The sequence below is a fragment of the Neovison vison genome, chromosome 4 (assembly GCF_020171115.1).
Source record: "Neovison vison isolate M4711 chromosome 4, ASM_NN_V1, whole genome shotgun sequence".
Taxonomy (NCBI): Eukaryota; Metazoa; Chordata; class Mammalia; order Carnivora; family Mustelidae; genus Neogale; species Neogale vison.
The window spans coordinates 78,011,635-78,028,104 of NC_058094.1; the positions used below are offsets into that span (position 1 = coordinate 78,011,635).

At 43.5% G+C, this 16,470-nt stretch overlaps 1 protein-coding gene across 3 annotated transcripts in view; it reads right to left on the reverse strand.

Moving 5' to 3' along the window:
- Positions 1–1,066: 1,066 nt before the first annotated feature.
- Positions 1,067–16,470, reverse strand: part of LYN (LYN proto-oncogene, Src family tyrosine kinase) — an 85,730-nt gene continuing 70,326 nt past the window's right edge. For all 3 annotated transcript variants that reach the window (XM_044245576.1, XM_044245575.1, XM_044245574.1), the window contains 3 exons: positions 14,599–14,752; positions 11,824–11,955; positions 1,067–2,549 (listed from right to left, as the gene is read on the reverse strand). In XM_044245576.1, coding sequence (XP_044101511.1) covers positions 2,347–2,549; positions 11,824–11,955; positions 14,599–14,752 — 489 coding nt within the window. In that variant the 3' untranslated portion in view covers positions 1,067–2,346. The remainder of the gene's footprint in view (positions 2,550–11,823; positions 11,956–14,598; positions 14,753–16,470) is intronic.

The following is a 16,470-nucleotide window of genomic DNA, read 5'->3' on the forward strand; positions in this document are numbered from 1 at the left end:
ACTTTGCAATGTTGGGTCAAAGCGAGGGAGTGACTCTCAAGCCTGGGCACACAGTATATCCATGGGAAAACTTTTCGAGTAGTGACACAAACACCTCACAGCAGAACCACAAAGGCAGGGTCTGAGATGGTAGAGGAGCAGTCATTCTACCTTTCAACTCCCCCATAACAATCAGGGATGTGACGATATCAAGCATTCTGTACTCCACCGGAGACCCTATTGTGACACAAACACCTACCCAGCCTCTCATTCTGCCCACCAGTCATGAGGATGCTGGAATCCTCCTGATGAGGAAAGAGACTGAGCTTGCTGTTCCTTGGGTATGACGTGGCTGGAGCACATCCTGGGAGTGACGAGGCCCAAGGTCATGGAGGAAAGGCTCATAGACTTGAGAGGAAAAGCTGAATTAAAATGGCAAAAGAAAGCAGAATTGAGAGGAGAAAAACAAGGTGAAGATAAACTTACTAATTTTCTAGAGACTTCTTTTTGCCTTAGGGATTCTTTACACTCTCTCTCCACATAACATGCTGGGTCATATGCGTGATTCTGAAATGAAATGTGAGCAGGTGGGTGTGTGCAGAAGACTGACCATTGTCAATCAAGTTAGCAGCTGTGCAGACATCATATGGTGATAATATTCCATCTTTGTGAGCATGGCATTTGTGAATCAAGAACTTCAGAATATTTTAAGGAAGGGCATTTTAAAAAATGCACAGGAAAATATGTGAAAATTTAGGGAATAGTAGAATATTTTATCCCTTCCTCTAGGTACCCACAGCTAGGCAACACACATAAAATGAAATCCTAATGACGCCTGCTAAGCCTATTTGAAAACAAATCCTATTTGGCTCTATTAAGGGATATTCAGGCTATCAACTCCTGGTTTTCACTTTTTTTCTTTTCTTTTCTTTTTTTTTTTTTTTTTGATCAAAGGATGGAGGCAGAACTTATACAAGTTCTTTAAACAGTGTAACTATATGGAATCCCCTCCCATTTCCCCCCAAATGATACTCATTTTTATGATGATGATAACTGAAAATGTTAAACACAAGGAAAAAGCTCAAGATGTTATTGGGCCAGGTGTATTAAAATAAAATCAAAAAATAGAAATATTAGGCATATACATAAGAGCATAAGTGAAACATGAGGTGACATAGCATTTTCTATTCAAAACTTACAGTAGAAAACTTTAGTAAACAGAACCTCTCGTATCCTGTGTTACGGGGGCTCTTTCCAGCCTCATTAGTCACTTATTCTGCTTTCATATCTTTGTATAAATAATCTCACACATGCCTTACACAATTTAGAAAAGATTGCTGAATCACAAAAATAGACCCAAAGATCGCATTTTTACTTTTCTCAGGTACAACTAAAATTAACATTTCATCATTAAAATAACATTCAAATCATTGGAAGCAATAAAGAAAATTCTTACATTTTTAAGGACCCAAGAGGCCCTGAAGAGATTAGAATCTTATTACTCTCCCAAAGTAAACTGTCAAGAAAGTGTCTATATAAGAAATTGTGGAATTGAAAAGGTGGACTGTTAAAGATATTCCTTCTTAGGGTAGAGCCATTCCCGAGGCCCTGGTCCCTGTCCTGAGAGATCTGGGCCAGCCCTGGCGGTCGGCAGGGTCCACGCTGGGACACACAGCAGCTCTGCATGCTCACAAGGGACATTTCTACAGGGACAGACCAGAAAGAGCATTGTGGCTGTTCTGCTTCATGTGTGGGGGTCCTGAGCAGTCTCCACGGAAGGAAAATGTTTAACAGTCTCAGATTTCAGGGGAAGGGGATCTCACCGAAATCTCGGAGAGACCATTATAAGGTTCGGACTTCTCCTGCAAAATGTAACAGATTGGATTAGTAATTTTTTTTTAACAGATAAGCCAAAGCACAGAGAAAATGCAAAGATGGGTCTTGATTTGCATCTGGTTATTTTACTTTTATAAATGAGTTTAAGTCTGTTACTATTTGAGATTCACTGCAATGGCCTCTGAACCTTGGAGTCACACATTGAGCTGTAAACAAGAGGCCAGAGTGGGTGCATTTTGGACAGAACAAGTGTTTTCTTCTCAGAAGGCTGTCTGCAGATGTTGGTCGAGAAAAGCAAGATTGCCAGCTGGGACGGGGCCAAGTGGCAATCAGTGGGCATCAGCCAATGAGAACGAGAATACTTTTCTTCCATGTGGAGAGTGTCCTTCCTGAGTAACCTAGCCTCACTTTCAGGAAGCAGGGACGGTGGATGGTCCTAGTGCGTGAGATCCTAGCGCAACCAGGGATTGTCCCGTTTTCTTTTTGTAGGAGGCAGCCGTCCCAATGAATGGCCTTGAGTCTTCCTGTGCTTTAAGGCTGCTGCTGATACTGCCCTTCTGTGGCGGTGTAGAAATCATCCAGGACGCTCTGCAAGTAATCGAATGTCGGCCTCTCTTCTGCCTTTTCCTTCCAGCACATTTTCATGATGTCATAGAGCTCGTCTGGGCAGTTCTCCATGCGGGGCATCCTGTAGCCCTGGGACAGGGCGGTCATCACATCGGCATTAGTTCTCCCTAAAGCAAAAGAAATGTACCATTGAGAAATCTGACCCAGGGTCAGAGCGCTGCAGTGGGCTTTCTGATCCTCACATTCCGAATTCTTTTTTTTTTTTTTTAATTTTACTTATTTGAGAGAGAGAGGGAGAGCGAGCACAGAAGGAGAAGCAGACTCCCTGATGAGGGACTCAATCTCAGGACCTTGAGATCAGGGCCAAAGCTGACAGCAGATGCTTAACCAACTAAGCCACCCAGACACCCCATCTGGCATCCATTCTTGAAGCAAGCTTTAGAGGTAGTTATGGGCTGAATTGTGCCCCGCACCCCATAAATTCATATGTCGGAGTCCTCGGAACCGTGAACTCCTCAGTCCTCAGCCTTGGAGCATGACTGCCTGTAGAGATAGGGTTTTTAAAGAGGTAATCAAGTTAAAATGAGGCCTTGAGGGTGGACCCTAACCCAATCTGACGGATGTCCATAGAAGAAGAGATTAGGACACAGAGACCTGGGATGTGTGGGCATTGTGTGGGCACCAAGGAAATGCCCGTGTGAAGACACAGACAGAAGGTGGCCATCTATAGGCCAACAAGGAGCCTCAGGAAAAGCCAAACTTGCCAACACCTTGTTGCAGATGTCTGGCCTCCAAAACTGTGAGAAAATTAATTTGAACTTTTCAGTCTGTGGTATTTTGTTATGATAGCCCTCACAAATGGATAGGGAGGCTAAGGAGACATCTGTGAGCAACTAAATAATGTAAATTTTAGTATGAAGGGAATCAAGACAGTATTGTTTGTCTGAGTGAGAACAAGCCAAATGGGAAGTAGAAGACAGAGCAAGTTCGTAATAACAGAGGCACAATGGACTTCACGGACTCTTAAATGAACTACTCAAACCCAATCCTAATCCTCAGTCTCAATTCCTTTTGTAGTATTGTTTCCAGCTTCTACCTGCAATACATATACCAAAAAATCATCTACACATACGTTATCTCATACCAATATATATATTTTTTAAATCAGCTTCTCCCTGTAAGTTTACTAGAAGAAGTCAAAATCTTTAAATCAGCTAGTCCAATGGATTATGTCCCAATCATTAAATTGTCCCCTACAAAGTCTTCAATACAGGCCAGAGTCAGAGCTCACACTGATTTTGGATATGCATGTTCTCAACACCCAGTGAGGGAAGTGGGGTGTTCATTATTCTTACTGAGCTCTACCAGAGGACTGGTCATGAAGGGCAGCTTTTAATATGGCCAAATGACTCAGGGTAGTTCAGAAGCTGAAATGTCCACCTTTGATATCAAGAACAGGTTTAAGGGAAAAAAAGATCATTTTCCTCCATGATTAAAATGGGACAGAGGAATATGCTCATTTAGTGGTTCAGCAGGACCTATCCACATCTGCATGTTTTGTATGTTTTGTGGATACCTCGTTCTGTAGGGAAAAAGGTATTACATGCAGCGTATTTTCAGGCAGAATATGTCTGATGCCTGGCACATGGAGAATTCCATTTATCGCAATCAATTTCCTTTCCACAGCCATAGATTTTTACCACTGGTGGTCACTGGGACGATTCTAAAAGAGAGCTATTTTACTAGATTTGAAACAGAGTCTTCTTTTGAATTTATCCTCTAATCTGTGTTTCTCAAATTGTGGGTCACTACCCATTTGAGATCAACAAATTGATTTTTTAGGCAGCTACCAGTATTCTTAAAAATAAAACAAAATGAAATAGCAAAGAGCAGAATGCACTGAACATAGTGAGAGTTAGTGAGATTTTGTGAAACTTTTATTCTATTTGTGGAGTGGGTTTCTGTTTATTTCTTAACCATGGGGCATGATCAGTGACCTTTGAACTCCTCTGCCCTTAACTAAGCTCTCTTTTTCTAAGAACAGTGACTGAAGGCCCTGACTAGATTTAAACCCTTGAAAGAAGACCTGATTACTTCTGTCTTGGAAGAGTCCTTCTTTTTTGAAATGGAAAGTTCCAAGCAAACTTGATAAATGCGGAGATCTCTTGAAAGTTGTTTACATGGTGAATTAATTTTGCTGAAGTCTTCTGAACCACAATCTTTAGATATTTGTGTAACTGGAATATTCTAATGAAAAGACTTCAATTTATTCTCATTGCTTGAAGCCAAGAGACTGATTTGCAGCCCTTTCTTCATTTGGGGTTCCAGTCTCCAGAAAGTATCTGGTTTCAGCATAGCTCTGGCTCTTGCCACGAACCCTGCTCACTTGGATAAATGTCAAGTGAAATCCCTCTATATGCTTTTACATGGGCACTGGGTGAAGCTCTAGGATCCTGGGAGAAGGACTAACATTCAAGATGACAGAAAACGGCAGCTTGATGGCCAACTTCTGGAATATCTCTTTCACTTTCCACCTGGAGAACCCCCAGCTGAGATGATTTTTCTAGCCCCACCCAGGCCTTGTCCTACTGCAGATTTCTCCTTCCTCATTCTCATATGTTTTCCCAAGTCTGCAGGACTCTCCATGGTGCAGATCAAGGCCAGGTGTGCTCCATCCTGTCTGGGGGAATCTGACTTGGTAAGAGGACTAGAAGGAAAGAAATCTGAATGCCTGAGTAAATAAGGCTATTAAGTGACAAGTCTTATGGAAGAAAGAAAGAGAAGGGGAGGGAGACCTCAACCAAACCCTAAGATTAAACCTGATACTTGGTCATTGCTCTGTTGCTAGATTAAAGAAAGCCAACACCCACTGGCCGATAATCGGAAAAGCAAGCAGTTTCATATTCCAGCCCCCATTCTCTCCACAAGCATTTCCTGAGCGCTTACCCTGGGACACAGGCTAACACTAAGTTCTGACAGATACAAAGACTATTAAGACTGAGCGAAGTCCACAAATGGCTCACAGGCCAATGGGGGAGATACCCCAGAAAAGGGAGGTGGGTGGGGAGCAGGAAGTGAAATCTGGAGTGGGTAGGAATTAGCAGAGACTAGAAGTTGGTGATGGAGCACAGGGAGGAGAAAAGTGCAGTATGGCAGAGAAGAGAAAAGAAATAGAGAGTGAGCAACCCTCCTCTGGATGGGAATCCAGCAGCTCCAGAAACAAAGTCTTTAGAGACAAGGGGGCTGCCATGAGACATAGTCTCCCACCCGGTAGTACTTCCAAAAAGGCGAGTTTTTCAATGTTGTTTTGAGCACTGTCTGTGATCAAAGTAAGCATTTACAGAAGATTGAGTTCTCTGATTCCAATTTACACGTGTTACTAAGATGCTGAACATGTGTGGGAAGAAACAGCCAGAGAAGACATGAAGCTTCAGAAAATTTTGTCACTTTCAAGCTTCCTTTTTCTCTGTAAGAGCAAAGCAAAACAAACCCCCAACCACAAAGATCCCCTCTATTTTCCTCAGAAAATTCATATATGGACATTATCATAGCTTGCTTTTAAGCTAGTGAGGTAAGGATCTTTGGCCTCCCCTCCTTTCCCCCCTTTAATTCATCCTAAAACAACAAGAACAAAAACCAAAAACTTAAACTCCCATCTTTGGTGTCATGCAGAGGTAGAAGCAGGTTGAGCCAAGAAGAGGAACATGAAACTGAAGTGCCATCAAGAGAGGAACCCCAGCAACAGGCAGGATGCTTCACCCCACCCTGGGAAGGGTCCCCATGAAGCCACACCATGGAGTGAAGGGAGAGGTTGGTGGCTGCAGACAGACTGTACCCAGAACCCACCTGGCAGGTGCCCCAGGTTAATGCTGGGGAACCTGCAGGAGAAGAACCACCCCCCCCAACTCAGGAATGCCAGTGGAGGTGGAGTCAAGTGGGGGATGGAAAAAAGTCAAGTGTGGGATGGAGAAAGGCAGAACATGGAAAAAATGAGGCCCTTCTAACACATCCCACAACCTGAATGAACCTTGAAGACACCACCTTCAGGGACAGAAATCAGACACAAAAGGACAAATACTGTATGATTCCACTCAGAGGAACTGCCTAGAGTTGTCAAATTCACAGACACAAAAAATAAAATAGAAGTTACCAGGGGCTGGAGGGTAGAGGAATGGCGAGTAATTAATTTATGGCTCTAGTTTAAGGTTGTGATGATGAGAAAGTTGGGGAACCTAGGGGTGAGAATGGTTGTGTGCCAATGTGAGTATGTTTACTGCTACTGAACGATACACCTGAATGATGGTACATTTTACTCTGTGTATATTTTACAATAAAAAAAATACAATGACAACAACTAAAGACACTGATGCCCCCTCCCTAGTGCACCTCCAGAATGCTGACAGCCAGGCTCATCCCCCAAAGGCAGGACCTGGAAGACGCTGACCCAGGAGGGTGCTAACAAGGATGCCAGGGACCACCACAGACCCTCATTCCTATAAAACATCTCATCAAAGGAAGGGTGAGGAGATAAGCCTTCGAGCAGAACTGAGGGCAGAGTGAGAGAAACAGAAGAGCAGACAGGAGACTCAGAGCGGCTTCCACCTTCCAGCATGGAACTCAGAGAACAGAAAATGGAGACGAGGATATTTTCAAACTTCCCAGAATTCATGGCTACAGGTTTCCAAATAGAAGGGACAAAACAAGTACCCAGCCTAACATAACAACAACCAGTGAAAGTTCAGTCATAAAGAGAGATGCTGAGTTCTTCCACAGAAGAAACAGGATCTGAGACATAGGACAGGATTCAGAAGCCATCTGCTTTGGCCCAGCTGCACAAGAAGCCAGATCCAGGGCAGGAATTTGTTTAAAATTCTAGGCGAAAGGTTGGTGTACTAGTATTCACAACATAAGCAAAATTGATAATGATACCTACTTAGCAATTTAATTCTATCTAGGTCGTGAGTCTCTCAAGAAAAAGTCCTATTTGGGCGAAGTCCCAAGTATGAATTAGAAGTAGAATACTAACTTTGATGCCTCAAATTTTCATGAAGACCAACTCCGAAGTCAAGTACAGCAGCAACCATGATGAACTGTCTTTACTTATTCTGTTCTCACTTACCAATGAGAACAAGAGAAGCCTTAAGAATAGGATTCCTCAGGGCGCCTGGGTGGCTCAGTGGGTTAAGCCGCTGCCTTCGGCTCAGGTCATGATCTCAGGGTCCTGGGATCGAGTCCTGCATCGGGCTCTCTGCTCAGCAGGGAGCCTGCTTCCCTCTCTCTCTCTCTCTGCCTGCCTCTCCATCTACTTGTGATTTCTCTCTGTCAAATAAATAAATAAAATCTTAAAAAAAAAAAAAGAATAGGATTCCTCATAGTTTTGAGCCTGGGTGGGGGGGAAACTAAAGATTTTAAAACTCAACAGAAAATTACTGAAATGGACTAACAGTAGTTGAAAACAAAGGGTTTGGGGCATTTGCCAAAATTATGATTGATAGGTACAGGCCTCTTTCTTAAAAAATGTGTTACGAAAAAGACTTCTCCTGAATTACATTTGGTGTGCACAGAAGCTCAGGATATTAGATGTACCTGTCTGACTAATCTCTTTCAACACAGAGGACTGCAAATGGGAAATGACATTCCTACCCTCTACTGTCCCATATTTAGTATTTGACTACTAGGATTTTGACAGGTAACTTTTACTGACAAAATTGTGTACTTTACTCTCTTATTCCCAGAAGTTTGCTCTCCATTGGAGGTATCAGTTTTGGCAACCAGCCAACATTTGGTATACCTCTAATTGTGCCTCCATGGATATTTCTAGAATATTTCTGTTCAATTTGCCATAAAGTGATAATAATGGTTCCAATGGGGGCAAGGGGCGGAGGGGTGACTAGATATGAGGAATAAAAGGCACACCACTTCCACCATACATTTCTTTGTATCTCTTGAATTAGAACCATGGGATCATACTCTTAATGATACGTAAAATCGGAAAATTTTTTACTTAAGAGATAACAGTATAATGTTTTAAATTCTGAGCAACAAATATTAAAACAAATAACTAAAATTCCTGAAAGTAAATGCCTTTGAGGAGCATGAAGCCAGGGAGGCAATTTTTCATCAAAAGTCATTTCGTACTATCTGATTTTTTGGAAGCATGTATATTATTACTTAAAGATGAACTGAAATATTCAATAAAGATGTATCTTTTTAAAAATTAGAAAAAAATTAAAACTGGAAACTTCAGAAGCTTATCAAAAAGAAAATTAATAAAACCTATCATTTTATTGCCCAAGGATAGTAACATCTTGGTATATTTCACCTTTTAGTCTTTTATTTCCTTTAAAAAAGGAATGTTCACTTTATATTTGCTTTCCTTATTTCCTCTTTGTTTTGTCCCCTCTCTTATTTCCATTATTTTGCAAAGCTAGGCGTATGGTTTCTAAACCACTTAAAAAAAAAAAACCCAGGGGCGCCTGGGTGGCTCAGTGGGTTAAAGCCTCTGCCTTCGGCTCAGGTCATGATCCCAGGGTCCTGGGATCGAGCCCCGCATCGGGCTCTCTGCTCAGCAGGGAGCCTGCTTCCTCCTCTCTCTCTGCCTGCCTCTCTGCCTACTTGTGATCTCTGTCTGTCAAATAAATAAATAAAATCTTTAAAAAAAAAAAAAACCCAAACTTAACAAATCCAGCACTCTTCTGGGTAAAGAAAATATGCCCAGATAACTCAGTTATCAGTGAGGTCTCTCCCACTTGCGGCTTTCTAACTGATGGGCATAGCCTGTGTTGGCATCATTCACCAAATTCTGTGGTACCTGTGAATCGAATCCTTTGATATTTATGTAAGTAGGATTGTTCAGTTCTGTTTGCATCTCCTCATGCTAGAGGCTCTTCTCATGACTAGAATACATCACCAATCTAGAGCTCCCGATGGTATCTTAAAGGACAAGCTACCAGGGTAGCTAGTAGATTGTATTACTTATTATGTTATTTTAGTCACCATACAGTACATCATTAGTTTTTTTTTTTAAAGATTTTATTTATTTATTTGACAGAGAGAGATATCACGAGTAGGCAGAGAGGCAGGCAGACAGAGAGAGGGGGAAGCAGGTTTCCCGCTGAGCAGAGAGCCTGATATGGGGCTCAAGCCCAGGACCCTGAGATCATGACCTGAGCCGAAGGCAGCGGCTTAACCCACTGAGCCACCCAGGTGTCTCCATCATTAGTTTTTGATGTAGTGTACCATGATTCATTGTTTACTTATAAGGCCCAGTGTTCCACGCAATACGTGCCCTTCTTAATACCCATCACTAGGCTCACTCACCCCCCCACCCTCCAAAACCCTCAGTTTGTTTCTCAGAGTCCATCGTCTCTCATGCTTCATCTCCCCCTCCGATCTCCCTCCCTTCACTTTTCCCTTCCTTCTCCTAATTGTCCTCCATGTTATTCCTTATGTTCCACAAGGAAGTGAAACCATATGATAACTGACTTTCTCTGCTTGATTTATTTCACTCAGCATAATCTCCTCCAGTCCCGTCCATGTTGATGCAAAAGTTGGGTAGTCATCCTTTCTGATGCCTGAATAATCTTCCATTGTATATATGGACCACATCTTCTTTACCCATTTTATTTTATTTTATTTTTTACCATTTTTCTACTGCTTTTTTCCTTTTTTAAACAATTTTTTTTTACCCTAAACATTTTAAAATCCTGGACATTGAGCACAGTGGATGAGAATAAGGTTTTTGGGAGGCACAAGGGCCTGGGGTTCAGAAGCAGCTCTGCCAGGAGCTAGTGGTTTTCAGTTCTGGGCAACAGTCTCCTTCTCTGAGCCTCATGGGTATCATTTGTGTGTCATTCTGGAGCATGTCAGAAATATCACAGATCATTTGATGAAGTTAAATGCTTATCTGATCCAATATCGGATTATATATGTAATCTGAACAGACAATCATTGTAGACAGATATAGGTCATAGACATAGATGCATAATATCAGGCATCAGGACTGATCAAGAAATATTTTCCCTATTTTATAGATAGAGATTATAGATATAGATATATAATGTCAGATTCATCAGGACTGATCAAGAAAGTATTTCTTTTTCCTGGTTTTCCCTATTTTCCAGTAATGTTTCCATTCATTTCAGCATCCAGAGCAGAGTGGCAGTCAGATTATGAAGTGTTGGCACAGGGGGATTTCAAGGCACAGTTGACCAGCTGTGTAGGTGCCACCCAAAGGCTCTCCCCTCCCTGCTGGCCCCTGGTCCTCGACTTCCCTATGGCTCCTCCCCAAACAGCACTGAGGGTGATCAGGGGCATGAAGGCCACACTGAGGCTCTGTCCACAAGGTTTTGTCACCCATAGCATGGTATCCGTCTAGATGTTAAATGGCTTAACCACGTCATTCATTCATCAAGCAAATTCTCATCGAGACCCAAACCACGGGGCCTCGGGATCCCATACAGTGGCTGTTTCCCCTACGGGATGCTCAGCCCCCCAGACTGCCCTGTGGTTCTCTCCTCAAACCTGCTGCTGCCAGGATCACAGCAGAAAACCAGCAACCGCCCCCCTCCTCCTCGCTAATCTTTAACCCACTCGATAGGGCGCTGTGCCATCTCACAGCCTGTCGCCTGACTGTTATCAGTCTCCTCCTACTCTTTAGGATATCAGCTCTCAAAGGCAGCAGCTGGGACTGCTGCATCGGGACCCCTTTCAGGTGCCCGGCAACCTCAGATAATTTTCGAAAGAGAGAATGAGTTGGCCATTAAAGATTTAATTTTAAATTCATCATGTCCATCAATTTAGTAAAAAGCCTAACATTGACGAGAAGACTTTGGGAGAAATCCTCCTTGCAAATTGAGGTACAGATCCCAGTGAAAGGGAGGGCTGGTGCAATCTGGCTCCAAGGGCTTTCTGTGTTCACAATCTAGAGACACTGAATGGACGTCCTCTCATTTGTTAAGTAACAGACGGGAAAAACCTTCCACTGATTAACAGAGATGGTTATTTCCCAAAGAGGCAGAGACTCCAAAGTACTTTATATAAAACTCAGTTTCAAAACTAATCCAAAAGCACTGGGAATCCTCATCTCTGTGTCTGTTTCCTCCCTTATCAGGTGCCCTGCTTTGGAGAAGCACCCGTGTCTAACCTTGAAATCCCGCCTCGTATATGCAACACCTATGATGGTGCCAGGCACCTTCTGGGCACTACGAGGTGCCTTCTGGGCATTCGTTAGGGGAGGAAAAAGAAGATGCACTCAATCAAATAAGAAGGCAGAGAAATGTCTAAGCATTTTTAGAACACCTTCCGCTCAAGATGGTCTTTTGGAACAAAGGGCTTATTACTCTTAGCTTTTGGATATGGGTTTATGTCTTTAAGCTTCCTGCCACTTTCCTTTTTTTCTCCTGCAGACCTCTTGAATGGAAATAGGTAAGAAAACAGTACCTGGGTAGGGAATTTTCCCATAGGTGACGATTTCATACAGGAGAATTCCGAAGGACCACACATCAGACTTAATCGTGAAACATCCAAAGTTGATGGCTTCTGGAGCTGTCCACTTAATGGGGAATTTGGCACCTAAGGGAGAAGACATGTCTTACTTGGGCCTCTGAGCTGAACCAAAAAAGTCATGGGCATACTTTCTTTCTTTTGGGGAAAATTTTAACTATTTCTTTTGAATAGGTAGTGCACACACATAGCACAGAACAGAGATGGCACAAAAATGCCATACTGAAAATAGCTGCCTCCCTCCCCTGCTTCCCTTTTGGGCATTCCCCCTATGAGAAGCAAAGTTTCTTGTGTATCTTCCCAGAGACATCATAACGAGCCCACTTTAAACAAAAGAATATGGCACAGAATGTAAAGGCATTTGTTCTTAGCTTGTGTATTTGTCCCTCAACAGCAGCTCCTAAAGCATGTATCTTCAGTGTTCAAATGTTCTCCAATGAGCCCTACTATGTTTATATGGAATATAAATTATCTCTTGATGCGCACATTCCTTCGGACATCTCTATAAGCCCATACCAATAGGAAATTTAGATACTACTTCACAGGTTAAGGTATCTCCTGCTTTCACTTGCTGAGCCCAAACAGTACTACTTTTAGGAATTGGGTAGCATCATGATCTGCAGAGAGAGAGAGAGAGTAACGACACCAAGATTCACACGGGAAGCTGGGCCTAAGGGACAAACCTGGCTCAGGGGTAACTTGCAGGGACACCTCGAGGAAGGGACTCAGGCACAGAATGCCATCCCTATATGCTGGAAAGGTTAGGCTTCCACCAACCATTATTAAAGATTTTAAACACACTTGCCTTTATTAGGTCTTTGCTTTAGAATTTTTTGTGGTGTTAGACCCAAACTGGAAATCTGAACAAGATCAATAAGGACAGCAGACAGCCTCCTGGACCTGCTAGGTACGGCACGTAGGGTACTCACTGTTGCACGATCTGGGGATTGACCCGGTATGCTGGGCGGCAGCAAGGGGGCAGGGTGGGGGGATGGGACAGGGTGGCTCCAGGGTGGCCCTAGCTGGCGGGGGTGTGTGTGTCACACAACTTGGTGTGAACCTAGCAGGCCACTTACTGCTGTCTCTGGGGGTTCTCGGCACCTTCATCTATAAAACGTGGAGACAGAACTTCCCTAAGGTTGGTGCCAGAGTTAAGTGGGTTTACCTGCATGCGTGGCATGCCTCAGGCTTCCTGCTCAGCAGAGAGCCTGCTTCTCCCTCTTCCTCTGTCTGCGCTCACTCTGCCTACTTGTGTTCTCTCTCTCTCTGTCAAGTAAATAAATAAAATCTTCAGAAAAAAAAGAATAGTTAAGTTATTTTTGTGAGGCACCAGGCTTCTCTAATTCAACAGAGCCAGTGGACTATGTTCCAGCTGGTGAACTTTGAGGTTACATCTCCTGGGTTTGGTTCTTGGCTCTTCCTCTTACCATCGGACCTTAGAAGCCGCTGAATCTCTCTGTGGCCTATCCTATAAGGTGGGAATGGTAATAATAATAGCAACAACAATAGGGCTTATTACATAGGGTTATTGTAAACATAAATGAGATAACATATGAAAACCACTTAGAGGGGCGCCTGGGTGGCTCAGTCAGTTAAGCATCTGACTCCTGATTTTGGCTCAAGGCATGGTTTCAGGGTCTTGGGATCGAGCCCCACGTTGGGTTCCACAATTAGTGGGCAGCCTGCTTGAGATTCTCTCTCTCCTTTTCCCTCTCCCTCTGCCCCTCTCTGCTTTGTGCTCTCTCCCTCTGTCTAAAATAAATAAATCTTTAAAATTAAAAAGAGAGAAAGAAAAGCACTTAGAATAGTGACCGCCGTACTGCAACTACTCACTACATTTTAGCTATTATTTTTCACTCCCCCTCCTCAAACTGTTTTCCTTCATCTGCCTTTTTGCTGAGAACAAGTTGTCACCCACCTAAGGGAATGCAATCTTGAGGCAGGAGGAGAACCGCCTGAAACATCATGGGCACAAGAGATGCTAAACAAATCAAAATGAGGTTCTCAAGCTGCCATCTTATTTCTTTATATTTTAGCCACTTATTTGTCAGAGACCAAGACAGAGGTCACAGGCAGAGGGAGCAGCAGGGGGAGAAGTGGACTCCCTGCTCAGCCCAACGTGGGACTCAATCTCAGGACCCTGGGATCATGACCTGAGCCGAAGGCAGACACCCAACCTACTGAGCCACCCAGGCGCCCTCTCCGTGTGTTTTAATATATGTGGAATATGGAACATGGTTAAATAAAGGAGTGCATTACATTTACTTCTCTGTATGTGATAATTTCTGAGTTTTAATTTGCAGTGAAAAGGCCAGAATACAGAATACAGAATTATTGTTGCAAATGTCTTCTCTACAGTTAGGAACAGTGTACTTCATTGTTTGGGTAAAAAGCTTGAACATACAATATAAACAAAGAATTCTGAACTTGCCAAGCCTCTTTTTGCTTTCCCTTGCTTGAGTGAAATACAAAGGACAACATCTGTAAACTTTACAAACAGTATGTGGAGTTAATCGGGAAAGTAATTTCTAAGAACAGATATAAGAACAAACCCACAAACAGCAACTATGGTCCATTGTGAACATTTTGCCAAATGAGTTCTTTTTAAGGATGACTACTCTAATTGCTTTGTAAAAAACAAATCGTAACAGACAAAAACAAAACTAAGTAACAAAACATGTAAAGACGGTAAAGACGGTGAGGACACCATACCTTCCCTTGCTGTGTACTCATTATCTTCGATCACTCGAGCAAGGCCAAAATCTGCAATTTTGCACATGAGTGACTCAGAGACCAGAACATTAGCTGCTCGTAGGTCTCGGTGAATGTAGTTCTTCCTCTCGATGTATGCCATTCCCTCTGCAATCTGAAACCAGAAAGAGGCTCTCATTTTCAGTTTAGGGTCGGCTATCACAGAGGACCATCAAGGAAAACCAAAATGTGTACGAGTTCCTGAAACCCTTCATGGATTGTTCATCCCAAGTTTTAAGCACAGTAGGTACATGGCAATTAATATTTTGAGTCCTTTTTAAAATAGCTGCCCCCACCCCAAATCTCCAATATAGGGGTCACATCTCCATGTGATTTTTAACACAGCTGCATGCCTTGACATTTTCTAACTGAGGGGGTCTTTTTAAGACCCTACTATATTCTTGCACGGAGATACACAGGTATCATGATCTCAGGGTTTCAAATGAGAAAACAGAGCTGGAGAAGGCGACATGCTAATATGATTAAGTGATTGGGGTGTCAAGAACAGGATGTCCTTGGTCAGCAGCATCCTTGCGGGCCGGTTAATCAACAGCAGCCCGCAGAACGGTTCTCTGAGTTCTCCCCGTTCCACATTCCAGAAGGAGCAGATTCACCCTGACCGCAGAGCAGGACAGCAGGAAAGCATCCAAGATTTAAATAGAACCATTTTAACGTAGGGGAGGTGAAACTCCTCCTTCATTGCATGCTAGAAAATTGGGTTTTTAAGGAAATCAAAAAGCGATGTTTAGGGAGCATATTACCCAATTATAAAGATAAAGATCTGTAAGGAAGGAAGGAAAGAACAATGTCCCCGGCTCTGGTGAGCAGTGACAAGGCAGCTCTAATTAGGATTCTGTCACAGAGGAATGAGTGTATTCATCTGGATTCTACCTCGAATTCCGGCAGTCTCAGCTTGGAGGACCTGATTTCCCCCACTGGTGCCCTCCGTTCACACCCCCTTTCAGTGAGGCCCTGCTGCTTTGCTTCCTAGGGAGCTCAGCTTTCTGGCTGTGCTTCTCCTGGACCCTCACCTCCCCTTGGCCAATCCCTACATTTACCTTCCGCCCACAAGGCCTTCCCTGAACTCCACTTGGCTGATTACTCTTCGCTCTCTGCTCACCCTCAATGGTGGATTCGTAGGAAAACCATCCGCCCCTACTGATCAGAGCCCTGTCTGTATTTTCCTGCGGTTCCACGGGCTTACCGCTGTCATGCCTGCCTCCGGGGCAGAGACCGCCCCTTGGACCTTGTCAGTCTTCACGTGTACCTATCGGAACCCTCAACCCTGTCACCAGACTGCTTCTCAGAAAGTTCTTCAGGAAATGCGCTGGGTTTTCAGTGCCACCAGAGTACTATGTTGCCAGCACACTGGCTGCAGGAATTGGGCAGATGGGATTTTCACGGCCGCAAAAGTCTGGCGTGTAATAATCAGCACACACAAGGGCAGTCTCTCAGTGTCCCTTCAGCCCGGCAGCTGGCATCTGACCGACCCCGAGGAACAGCGTTTTTAACCGAGGAAATCGTATATCAGGAAGAACAACAGAGGTCAGATCTTTTGTTTCTGCAGAATGACAATTTAATAACGTGCAGCGTTTCCAAGCAAAAGTAGCATGCGTGGCCCCAGAACAGTGCTGGTCAAGTGCAGAAGACCCAGGCTGTGTGACCCCGACCAGTGACGCTGGAGTCACCCTGCCCTTACCCTGGGCCACGGCATCCCTCGGCGAGAATACTTTAATCCTCTGTGCGAGTCCAACCAGGTCACTCTCTGCTTAAAACTAGCTTCAGGATAAGTCTGAACTTTTTTTTTTTTTTTAAACGATTTTACTTAATTAT